General features: G+C 40.3%; 1 protein-coding gene across 1 annotated transcript in view; it reads left to right on the top strand.

The window, feature by feature from the left end:
* The window catches only part of LOC115468476 (protein FAM76B), a 94,132-nt gene that overhangs the window by 23,754 nt on the left and 57,325 nt on the right, over nt 1-13,053 (top strand). The window contains exon 5 of the mRNA XM_030200218.1: nt 8,617-8,819. Within this exon, the coding sequence (XP_030056078.1) occupies nt 8,617-8,819 (203 nt within the window). The remainder of the gene's footprint in view (nt 1-8,616; nt 8,820-13,053) is intronic.

Raw genomic sequence — 13,053 nt, 5'->3', positions numbered from 1 at the left:
ATTTCCTCCATCTCTTAACTCTCTAGGATTTCCTGTCCATTTGTCATTTTTTTTCTCTCTCCTTCCTTTTTATTTGGCTTTTTTTTTTTTCCAATTTATTTTTTTCTCTCTTCATCCAAATTTAATTCATTCTTAGTATCAAGTCTTCAATTTCTCTTTGTACTGTGTCTACCTGCAGCAGACAAATCCAGAGAATTCTGGGTTATGACCATCTACCAGCAGGTGGCGATAAAGTACCAAACTGAACTCTGCCATGTAGGAATCTGCTGTGACTAAAGGAAACAAAATTATCAGTTAAAACATTTTTCCTTTCCTTAGTTCGGTTCTTCTATTCTCTTATTCTCTAGCCTTTCACTTACTCTGTTCTCTTTCTGTCCTCCCTTTCCGTACAGCATCTGCCCTTAACACCTCAGCCACTGCTACTGCTGCTTTTCCTAACCAGCAGCAGCGGCAAAACAGCAGATATAGCTCACAGAGCTGCACTTTTTCTAGTGCAGTTGCCGGCTCTGCCCTGTAACAGGAAGGTGATGTCAGAAGGGATGGGACCTGCAGCCGCAGGCAGAGAAATTGCTGTTTTGCTAGTGCTGCTGCTGGTCAGGAAAAGCAGCAGCAGTGGGAGGGAAGTGCGGAAGGGCTTGCAGACTTTGCTGCATGGCAGTACAAAACTGCTGTGCATCAGTCTAGAAAAAGGTGCACGGGTGTGCAGCTTAGGGAAACAGTGTCCTTGATGTACGGCAAGAACTTTCTTGAGCCGATTTGTTGCCTTGCTTACTTTCAGGAAAACCTAAATATTATGGTCCAAAAAAACCTTTAAGGAATAGATTCTTAATCTGGCCTCAAAGCAAGCATCTCAGATTTCCTTTCTTGTGCATCCTAAGTAGGAACATAAATATTGTTATAAAATGTATCTGTTTAAACGAGATTTATAGTGTGAAACAAACACAGAACAGGAATCTGGAGAATGTAGTGCCAGAGCATAGTTGGCTTCTGGTCCTGTTGGTGTGGTGCCAGCTAAGTGGTACTGTGGTTAGTAAATCTAATCTGGTTAATGCCATAATGTGCTGTTGGAAGGGAACTGATATACTAGTAAGATAGTTGCCCTTCCTTTGCTAAACTTTTGACAAGAAGCAATTTTGGAGTTGGAAGAAAGAATGGGCCTACAGGTTGTCCTTGTTTTTCATTATGTCCAAATAAGGCATTTTGCTAAGCTTCTGGACCATAGAGATTGTTTTATACAACATTTTGTTTGAAAATCTCATATTTCATAGAGAAGGACTTAACCTATTTTTCAGATAAAGCCTTGGCTAAAGAGGTTTTGGGGCTCATTTTCAAAGCACTTAGATTTACAAAGTTCTAAAGGTTACTATGGAACTTTGTAAGTCCAAGTGCTTTGAAAATACACCTCTGCGTATTAATCAGGTATTTCAGGTTGGATGAAAGTTGTAGCTGAGAGAGACCCAGTTTGTGGGGAGAAAACTTGGGTCTATCACTTTCTAGGGACATAAAACATTAAAACTAGGTTAAAGATTGATTCGTATGGTGTTAACCCCTTCAAATGGGTGTCTCGTATCTTTGTAGGAATCATAGATCAGTACTTTTTATGATATGTGGTGACTCTGTTCTAAAATTAAAAACGTCATCTAAAAATTCTTCTTTAAAAATGTCCCTATCCGTAAGAATGTGATATCTAAAACAATTCACTCTGCTAATTTTTCCTATCAAGGCACCAAAATTTGGAATTCTCTTTCTAAATCAATTAAGTTTACAGATGAATACCTAACTTTTAGAAGTCTTCTAAAAACACATTTCTTCAGTCTGGCCTTTCTGAATACAAAGAACTCTTATTTGAATTTTACCCACACCCTTTTCTTAATTTCGTTTCCCACCCAGTCATGCCTAATTATGCTCTTACCTATATCCACCCTTAATTTATTTGTTTGTCCTTGAGATAATCTAAATCCCTGGTTACTTACTGCACATGTATGTATTTGCTTCTTGAAATTATTGTAGTTTGTTATATTCTGTACATTATATGTTTTATTCAATTTTGCTTGTTTGTACATTGAACTTGAGTCTATTTTGGGCTAAGGTAGGGTATAAATGTCATGAATAAATAAATCCCTATAACCTTTTGTACAGCTCCAAAATCTCACACTTTGAGATCTCCCTTGATATGAGTAGGTTTCACTTGGGGTGTAATAACCCGGCTATTAAATGAAAATATGAGATGTAGGCCAACAGTTTGCTATTAACCTCAAGATGGTTATGGCCAGATTCTGGAAGTGAGTCACCCTCTTTTTGGTTGGAACGTTTTCAGCATATTTGTGGTACAATCTCCATGGAGAAACTTAGAGATGCTATTGCTTTTTGATAATATATGGAATCCTTTTAACCAGTTTTGTGCTGGCATGCAGATTTTGGAGTAATCTAATAGAAACGTTTAAAATGACGGCAGACGAAGTCTATATGGCCTATCCAGTCGGACGATCCATACATCTACTAATCTATATACTATGTTTGTCCCATACTTTCTTGAATTCCGATTGTCTCCACTATTTCCACTGGGATGCCATTCCACGCAACCGCCACTTTTTCTATAAAGAAGTATTTCCATAGAGGACAGATTTACAAGTAACCTTTTACATTTATCCAATTCTTCCTCATTCCAGAGCTTTCTTTCAATTGAGAGACCAACCACCTGTGCATTTATGCCATAGAGATATTTTTAAATTAGTTACTAAAATTTTACGCAAACGCCCCACATCAATTAACTACTACCCAACAAACATAGTTCACAAATATAGTACATGGTCCTGCTCCCCCCCCCCCAAACTTGTTCCATAATAGCTCACGCCCTTCACTAATTCCTTAGAATTCAAATGGACAGTCAGTTTCTCCATCTGATAGACATCTCTTAACTGAGACCTCCAGTCCTAAAAAGTTGGTGCATTCATCTTCCACACCACTGCAATGCAACATTTTTAAGAACATAACAATAGCCATTCTGTATCAGACCAATAGTCCATCTAGCCCAATATCCTACTTCCAGCAGAGGCCTATCCAGATCACAAGAACCTGGCAGAAACCCAAATAGCAGCAGCATTCCATGCTACGAAACCCAGAACAAGCAGTGACCCCATTTCTATCTCAGTAGCGGAATATGGACTTTTTCTCCAGGAACTTGTCCAAACCTTTTTTAAACTCATAAGTTAACTGCTATTACTACATCCTCTGGCAGCGAGTTATAGAACTGAACTATTCTTTGTGTGATAAAATATTTCCTCCTATTTGTGTTAAAAGTAATTTCATTGAGTGGCCCCTAGTCTTGTGCTACAATCATGTGCCTAATAACCTTGTCCAACTTCTTCCCAACTCCCTTTATAAACCACCACATCTACCTTATGCAGCATTAATCCTTCAGATTGCTAAGATGCTACCGGGTAAAGCCTTGCTGTAGACCACTTAACACAAAACTGGCATCTGGACCTCCTATTCTACAGATATCTTATCACTTTAAGAGGTAGGGAACACCTTGGAAACATTTCTGATACCAATAAAAGAGTCTTTGGAACCCAGAATTAGGCTTATCTACCAAAATCTTAAGAGTGGACAAAACCAGGGAAGTTAAAGAAGCTAAGTCCTCCTTACCAAATGTATAGACCATGACACCCAGTATGTTCTGGTGTTCAGTTTAAAGTATTGCTCTTAATACACAAGGCACTGATTAATGATGTACCATTAGCTTTTGCAACTTCACTGAGAATATATCGTCCAAGTCATAGTTTGAGATTGATTGACAAATTGGATTTTCCTAGTTTCAGACATGTTAGACTTGAAACTTACCATTCCAGAATGGTACAGGTTGAAGAGGCTTGTCTTTGGGATACTCTTCCTTATGAAATTAAAAGTATAAGCTCAGTTTTACAGTTCAGAAAACAGCTTAAGGGTATTCTATTTACACAAGCCTATGTTTTCTGATTATATTGTTTTATCAAATATTTTCTGAACATATTCTAAATGATGTGGTTTTATGTATGTAGGCTTTGTGTACTGCCTAGAATATGTTGATAGTACAACTTACAAATATCGTAAATAAATCCTCTTCCAGTGGAATTTCATCCACTTCAGAGAGGATGTCTTTCTCCTATCCCAAACTGCTGCTCTACTGAATTAAAATCTAGCTCCTCCTCCGCTCTAGGGATTATAGAAAGTCTTTATCTATCCTGTTCTACCCTTGGAGGAGTGGCCTAGTGGTTAGAGCGCTGGTCTTGACATCTAGAGGTGACTGGTTCAAATCCCACTGCTGCTCCTTGTGATCTTGGGCAGGTCACTTAACCCTGCATTGCCTCAGGTACAAACTTAGATTGTGAGCCCTCCAGGTACAGGGAAATACCCAGAGTACTTGAATGTAGTTCACCTTGAGCTACCACTGAAAAGGTGTGAGCAAGATCTAAATAAATAGTAGTAATAACAAATATCAAGTGCATTTGAATGGAGGAGTAGGCCAATGGTTGGTTAGTGCAGTGGGCTTTGATCCTGGCAACCTGTGTTCAATTCCCACCGCAGCTCCTTGGGCAAGTCACTTAACCCTCCATTGCCCCAGGTACAAAAACGTATCCTCTAGGGATAGAGAAAATATCTGCATATGATATGTACAGCGCTCCATACATCTAGTAGCGCTATAGAAATGATTAGTAGTAGTACTTTCCAATCTGGTCCACTTAACAGCTATATTAGGAGAAGAAGCCAAGGACATTAGGTAAAGCAAAAGAAGTAGAGGGTAAATCTGCTTATATAAAGGCTCTGTGCAACAAGGAATAAATTTAGGCAGAAGTTATGAGCAGAGCCCAAGTCCTGCACTCTGCCTACAAGAGAAGGATCCGTCCCTGCCAGTGTGGATGGAGACACCCTAGGAAGCTCATCTCAGGCAGTAAATTTGATTTGCCTCCATTTCAGACACATTAACTGCCACCTGTGCTTGGCCAAAAGAACCAGAACGCTGTCTGTCCGACCATTCTTCAGCACCGAAAGGAAAGGAAACCACAGTTTTCTCCTCACCAATGTGGTAGCTGACCTTTGCGCCCTACAAACTGTGTTTGTTTTTATCCTGCGGGTGTTGCCTAGCGAGAGCACACCAGACACCATGCATGGAGGTTAGTCTGACAGAGAAAACCAATAGTCAAAAACAAGTCTTCAAGGTCAAAGAAGCACTAATAGGAGCAGCTGCTAGTCAATTTGTCTTGAACAGCAATTAAGTTTGGACACTTAAGGGTTCCCCCCTCCCCCCAAGGGGAAGATCAGAGGGACAAAAAAACTTATCCTCTTAAGAAAAAGTGTTAGTCTGGGGAGGGACCTGGGACCTACAGGTGTTACACCCCTATCTTTTTTAAGAAAGTCAGGAAGTCCAGCAAGGCTGCTGCTTTTGTACATGATGGCATAAGGAAATGGAAGTAGTTCTATTGGATCACCAGAAGTGGCACAGGAAGCCTACCATCTGCTAAAGACTGAGAAATACTGACTCACCAGAGGGTTGCACAGGATTCTTAGGTGATGACATGACAGTTCAGTAGTCCATTCTCCACCTGCTAGCAGAACCACAGAAAGACTGGTCTGGTGGAATGACAAGGAACTAAAGTTTTTTAAAATTGGTTAAATTCTAAATAATAAACCCTTAAATCAGAAAATCAACATCTAATTATTTCTAGTGCTGGTAATCTGATTTAAATCTACTGTTAACTGAGCTGATTCCAATTTGAGTGAATTTGATCACTTTTCAAGACTCCGTCAGATTTATTTTAAGTCTCCTTGCAACTATGAAACCTTTGTGAAACAAATTTTGATAAATATTTAAAAATCTAGGATTTTGATAAAAATTTAAACACACTTTCAAAATCAGAAGCTTTTGCTATAGAAGGTATTTTTAGCCAATGCTGAACCTAATTAGAGCACTGTTAAAGTGCTGCTGTAAATTCTAACTCCCGACCTATACTGAAAGATATAGGAGCCCCCTCCATTGAGAGAAATCACAGATACTGTTAAATTTGGAGAGCTGTAAATTCTGAGGCATTTCTCCTTCCATGGTTGTCATCTTATTAGTCCTTATTGATAAGGATGGAGGTATTTGTGTATTGAGTGTCTTATCCTATATAATAAAATGCACCTCCAACATTCTGAAGCTGACTGCATGGCTGAGGCATTCCTGCTCTCTGTATCCATCTCCTGAATTGACATCACATACTGCCGGGTTTGTCACAAGCAGAAGTGACCAACCACACGAGGTTTCTCGGCTTCAGAATGTTGGAGGTGCATTCTATTAAATAGGATTGGTCAGTTCCTTGAAGCACAGCCAGAGCTCAGCGTCCTGCACAGTAATGCTAAGACACCAGAGAGAGAGGGGGGGCCTGACAACCAGAGAGAGGGAGGGGGGAGGTATCTCTGTCACACACACACTCTCTCTCTTACAGTCAATGTCTTTCTCTCTCTCTCACACACACACTGTATCATATTCACTCGCAATGTGTCACACAGTCACTCACACACTCTCTTGGTCTCATACACTCAGTCTCACAGAGAGTCTGTGTCTCACACACACTGTATCTGTGAAACACACTCTCACACTGTGTCTCACACTTGCACACACACTCATTCTCAGACACACTCGCACCCAGTCTCTCTCTCACACACACACACACACACACACTCGCACCCAGTCTCTCTCTCTCTCTCTCTCTCACACACACACACACACTCGCACAGTCTCTCTCTCTCTCTCTCACACACAGTCACTCTCACATACACACTCTGAGGAAAACCTAGCGATAATTACGGGTGTTTTCTAATTTTCTAATCAGTAATTAATCCCCCTATTCAATTCTTTAAAGGCTTCTAAAAATAACCAATCTTTGGCTCTTTTTTTGAAAGGTGGTTACATTTTGTTTCTAGGGATGCAAAAGACTGATTCCAGGTTTTTAGCTAATGGTTTTTAAAATGTATTTTTGATTTAGCTTTGTGAATTGTGCAGGGCGTGGTTTTTCAGCCAAAAGTTATATATATATATAAACTTGCCATGTGATATAGACATAAACTGGTTTAAAAGGCCTTAAAAATGACATTAGCGTTATTGAACAGGACTGAAAGTTCTAGGACGGGTATTGAAGCCCAGTTTCATATTCCTTTTGGGAAAGTGTGAGGGGATAATAGGAAATGCCTTTTATTTTAGGTACTGTTGTTCCAGGAGTCCCGAGTTGTACAAAAACAAGAATACGAAACACTTTTTTTTTTTTTTTTTTCATGTTAACTCAAAACTGACCCAACCAAGTGCAAATGATTATTTCTGCAGAAAAGGGTGTTCTGTTATAAACTGTGGGAGACCATTTTCAGTATTAGCACCAGAAGAATGTCACCACCACCACCTTTGGAATTTGCAAGTAAATATTTAGTGCCACAGAAGACTTACGTTTTAAAGTTAGGTGGCTCTTAAGCAAGCAAAAAGGCATAATTTGGTTTGGTAGAAAGCCTTATATAACACACACATATATATATATATATATAAATATGCATGCTATTTGCCTAGAATTGAGTATATAAATTATGGTGCCTAGATATCGACTCGGTATCACTGCTAACTGTATGCTTTGTTGGGTCAAATGCTTTTAGTCTTGTTTTGCCTTGCCTCCCCTATCCTCCAACATAAAAGTACAAATATTCAGTTGCTGAGGAAAAGTCCTTCACTCCAAACCCACCATAAAGTCTAGTGAGAGCAGGAGAGGCTCTTTTCTTCTTCACACAATGAATACTAAGTGCCAGTACTTTATATTCATTTGTGACCCACTGAGCAAAAAGGTACAAAAGTGGGATGAGTAGCTAACTTATTTATACCACAAAATAGAGGGATACCAACCTTATAATCCTGCTGAATTTCAGCCTTTGGTATAGACTGATTACGTCTTTGAAAAATGAGAAACATTTATCAATTTAAAAAAAAAAAAAGTAACCCCACTTTTGGTACCTTTTTGCTTAGCGGGTCACATTTTATTCACTGAACTCAAGTAGTGATTGCTGAGAGCTGAATACTGGATGGGGATTGCTTCCCTTTGAAGTAGAGATGCCTGCAGATATCTCTGCCAGTTATTTATAACTAACTTACAAAAACTATAGAGTACACAAAAAGTCTTAAATGTTAGTGTAATTGTAAAAATACAGCTTCTCTAAGATATATATATATATATATATATATATTGAAGTTCTCTGTAAAATTGGAATGTTACCGAACAAGACTTCAATATGGGCAGATTTTGTCTGTTGTAATCACAGCAGGGGATTAAAGGTGCTTCTTGAACTACAGATACATTGATTGCTTAGTAATTTACATATGTTGCTGTTTTTGTTTTTTTTGTTTTTTGGTCACAGAAACCAGGTGAATGACTGAAATTTCTTTACTGCCTTCTAAACAGTATGTGAGGATTTTTAATCAAAACTAAGAAATATATTCAAACCAGTAATCTGGTTAGCAAATATCTTTCTATGACTTTAAACTTCGCGTTTCAGAGTTAAGAAGAGACATCTTTTGCCATGCTCATGAGTCCTAGGTAAGCACTGTATGCTGTTTCCTAAAAGGTTGACGGGAAATTGTTGTGCTGGTTGTGCACGCTGTCCTACAAACGAGTACTGCAGAAGACAAAGGAACAAAGGAAGAGTCTGGGGCCTTCCCATTCTAACTCTTCCTCCTCATCATTGACTGAAAAAGACCAGCCTCATTCTAAGCACCACCACCATCATCACCACCACCACCACCACCGTCACAGCAGCGGTCATCACAAGTAAGGGCTTATCTCTGGAATAATTGTAATAGGTTAAACATACACATTTTGCTTAATTCTTATTGAAATGTATTGAAATGTTTATCTTGGTGGTACAAAGAATCAACCAGATTGCACACTTCAGTAGGGTAAGTTGTGTTAGGGTTTTCCTTTTATTTGATTGACACTGAAATTAAATTAAGAATGAAGTACAGGAAAGCATGGGTTAACATACCTCACAATAATCTTCTGACAGGAAAGGCTCAAAAACTCAGCTGGGGGAGGGGAGGAGGTTAAATGACTTGATGTACCTCTAAAATATTTTCACCCCTTATTTCTAATTTGGGTAGCTAATACAATTTTTAGACGTTCTAGTACAGTGTTAATTTCAAAGTAAAATGAACTAGAAATAGGTTGTGTTTGTAACCCTGTTTCAGCAGTCAAATAGGAGAAAGTATTGTCTTGGGAGCAATGTCTCCAAATGGGCTGTATGAGCTCTTTCTTTGCCCCAGTTTGGATTTCCAGTGATTGGCTGTGCTCTTCATTGGTTCAGGGTAAAATGTGAGAGTAAACCTGGTGAAGAAGTATGCGGTAGCAGGGAAGGCAGTTACATGCACAGAGTTGAGGTGGGCATGCCATTGGTATTAAGATGCCACGCCCATATTTTGTACAGCCTGTGGGAATACATTATTTTGGCTGTGTTCCTTCTCTGTTCTCCCAATGTTTGTGTTCATTTTGAGTATCACTTGATGTCTCCCTAGACCCGAGTTTCCCCACTGGCGCATCCTGAACAGGTGTGATATGAAATTTGTGCCATTGGCACAGAGAAGAGCGGTCAAAAACTTTTTGCTCCTGTTTGCAAAGTTTGTTCTGGCAGGCAGTTGAAGTCAAGATGTGCTTTTCAGAGTGGAGGCGTAGCCTAATGGTTAAGGCAGGAAGCCTGGTTCAAATCTCACTGCTGACCCTTATAATCTTGGAGTCACTTAGCCCTCCATTACTTTGGGTACAAAGTGAGAGGGTAAACTCTCTGGGGACAAAGAAATACCCACAATACCTGAATGTAACTTGCCTTGAACTACTACTGAAAAGGTGTGAGCTAAATTCAAAATAAAGAAAATGCTGCCACGTCCTCTTCCTGCTTCCCTTTGGAAGTCAGAATTGTATTGAGTTGGTGGGTCTTGATAGTTTACAGGTCTTCATTTGAGAGAGAAGCAGGCAGAGGGGGTGGCACAGCTCAGTATGGCAGATGAATTGCTTGGGTGCTGGAGGGGGATGGGGAAGGGAGTGGCAGGAGGGGAAGGTAGGGTTATAGGTTCTGTAACAAAGTAAACAGGTGTCCTGTGTTCCAGATTTTGCTGCCTTTCAAGTAGCCTTGTGTGTCAAAATGCTTTTCCTAGGCTAACAGCTTTCAGACCTGCTGCAGGTATAATATGCTCTTTCTTTGCATGTGAGGTTTGAGAGTAGCTATGCTGATATAAGGACAGGAGTCTAGTCTTAAAGCAGTGATTCTCAAACTTGTCCTGGGGGCACCCAAGCCAGTCAAGGGTTCAGGATCCAAGATTGACTTGCATACACTGCCTCCTTGGTATACAAATTGATATATTCATATTCATTATGGATATTCTGAAAACCTGACTGGCTAGGATTCCCCCAGGACAGGTTTGGGTATCACTGCCTTAAAGGCTTTCTCTGCTAGAAAATAGACCTAAATTTTCTGATCACTGGGGTTTTTTTTTTTGTTTTGTTTTGTTTTCTTGAGGGGGAATGGGAAAAGCCCCAGTGAAGTACAGTGGGCCACTCTATATAGTGTGTTTATGTAAAAGCTATAGTTGCAAAGATAACATAAAAACATGAAGAGGTTTGTCTTCTTGGAGAATACTCAATCCGGTTTTAAATTGCAGTATAGCACAGAAAATTATGACATTAGTTAGAGGTTTGGGAATTCAATTAGACAGGTGACAGCAAGGTTTTGTTATGCAGTTGGATTTAACAGCGGCATTCAACCTTGTTAACCATAATATTCTATTGACAGAATTGAGAGCAATAGGAGTAATGGGAAAAGTATTAAATTGGTTTGAAGTTTTTCAGAAATAATCAAAATATGCAAAAAAAAAAAAATCTTTACAGGATGGAGGCTATACACCACAGGGAATCACCATTGTACCTTGTCCTATTTAATGTTATATGCGATCATTAGGACAGTATCTCTGCAATTTTCAGATTACTTATTTGTATGCGGAAGACACTGTATTTTTCCCCAGTTAACAAATCTAATATGACAACTTTGTTAGGTTACCTTAATGTATAATACCTGCACTTGGTTGTACAGACAATAATTTTGTTTCTACTTGGTTATTGTAATTCGAATACCAGGTTACCAACTTTCTCCCCTACAGGTTTTACAGAATGTTTTGGGGTGCTCAAAGTATGATAGAACCAGCCCTTATTTAATAAGACTTCATTTACTCTCCATTAAAGCGAGATTGAATTTTATGTTTACATTTTGTTTATTGATGACAAGCACATAAAAATTACAGATAAACATCGCAGAACAGTCATCCATTTTTCCATCTATACTTCTTATAACCATTAGCCCCCCCCCCCCCCCATTCGACACCCACTCTCTCCCCTAGTACCCTTTCCCACAACAAAGAAGTTAGTAAACTAATTCAGAAGGTGTTCTTATGACATCCTGAGAATCCAGAAAAAAAGAGAGGGGAAAAAAAGGGGGGGAAGGTAAACGGCGACAGTGGAATTAGAAAAGCTACAGAGAAGGGCGATGAAAATGATAAAGGGGATGGGACGACTTCCCTATGAGGAAAGACTGAAGCGGCTAGGGCTGTTCAACTTGGAGAAAAGATGGCCGAGGGGAGATATGATACAGGTCTAAAATAGAGTGGAGTGGAATGGGTAGACTTGAACCATTTGTTTAGTCTTTCCAAAAATTCTAGGACTAGGGGGCATGCAATGAAGCTACAAAGTAGTAATTTTAAAACAAGTCAGAGAAAATTTTTCTTCACTCAACATGTAACTGGGCAAGTCACTTAACCCTCCATTGCCCCATGTAAGCCACATTGAGCCTGCCATAAGTGGGAAAGCGCGGGGTACAAATGTAACAAAAAAAAATTAAACTCTGAAATTTGTTGCCAGAGAATGTGGTAAAGGTGGTTAGCGGAATTTAAAAAAGGATGGCTTCCAAAATGAAAAGTCCATAGACCCATAGGCGCCGACTCCGTGGGTGCTGTGGGTGCTCGAGCATCCCCAATATTTCACCCACTGGAAGTTCGTTCCCTCCCTCCCTTCGAGTTCCAGGCCTCCTCCCTCCGAATTTTAAAAGTCATCTATCTTACCTCGTCGGGGTTAGGGCAGCAGCGGTAAAAAGCATGCAGACTTGGCTCTTAGTTCTCTCTCTCTCTCTTAGCTCTGGCCCCGCCCTTGCGGAAACAGGAAATGAGGGTGGGACCAGAGCTGAGAGAGAAGGGAAAACAACTAAGCGCCGAGCTGAGCCTGCATGCTTTTTACCTCTGCTGCTGCCCTAACCCCGACGAGGTAAGATAGATGACTTTTAAAATTCAGAGGGAGAGGGCCTGGAACTCGAAGGGAGGGGGGGACCCTGAAACTGGGAGGGAGGAAGGACATGGGGAGGGGGGAATGCACCACCTGTTAAAAAAAAAAAAAAAAAAATCAGCACCCTCAATCCATTTTGAAAAGTTGGCTCCTATGCATAGATCATATATATATATATATATATATATATTTTTTTTTTTTTTTTTTCTTTTTTTTTTTTCTCCGAGGACAAGCAGGCTGCTTGTTCTCACGACTGGGTAGATGTCCACAGCAGCCCCCTCCGACCGGAACAAAAACTTCGTGGGCAGTCCTGCACGCAGGGCACGCCCACCACGCATGCGCGGCCGTCTTCCCGCCCGTGCGCGACCGTTCCCGCTCAGTTTTTTTTCGATTCTGCGCAGAACGACGGAGCGCTTCTGCACCCCAACCTTCAGTCTCTGGCTCTCACGGCCTGGATGTTGAGGGCGTAGACTTTGCTTCGTTAGGTCTGTCTGAGGGTGTCTCCCGCGTCTTGCTTGCCTCTAGAAAGGATTCCACTAAAAAAAGTTACTTTTTTAAGTGGAGGAGGTTTGTCGTTTGTTGCGAGAGCAAGGCCTTAGAACCTCGCTCTTGTCCTGCACAGAACCTGCTTGAATACCTTCTGCACTTATCAGAGTCTGGCCTCAAGACCAACTCAATAAGGAATCAC

Source organism: Microcaecilia unicolor, chromosome 4 (genome assembly GCF_901765095.1).
Source record: "Microcaecilia unicolor chromosome 4, aMicUni1.1, whole genome shotgun sequence".
Taxonomy (NCBI): Eukaryota; Metazoa; Chordata; class Amphibia; order Gymnophiona; family Siphonopidae; genus Microcaecilia; species Microcaecilia unicolor.
This window is presented reverse-complemented; position numbering and strand designations above follow the sequence as displayed.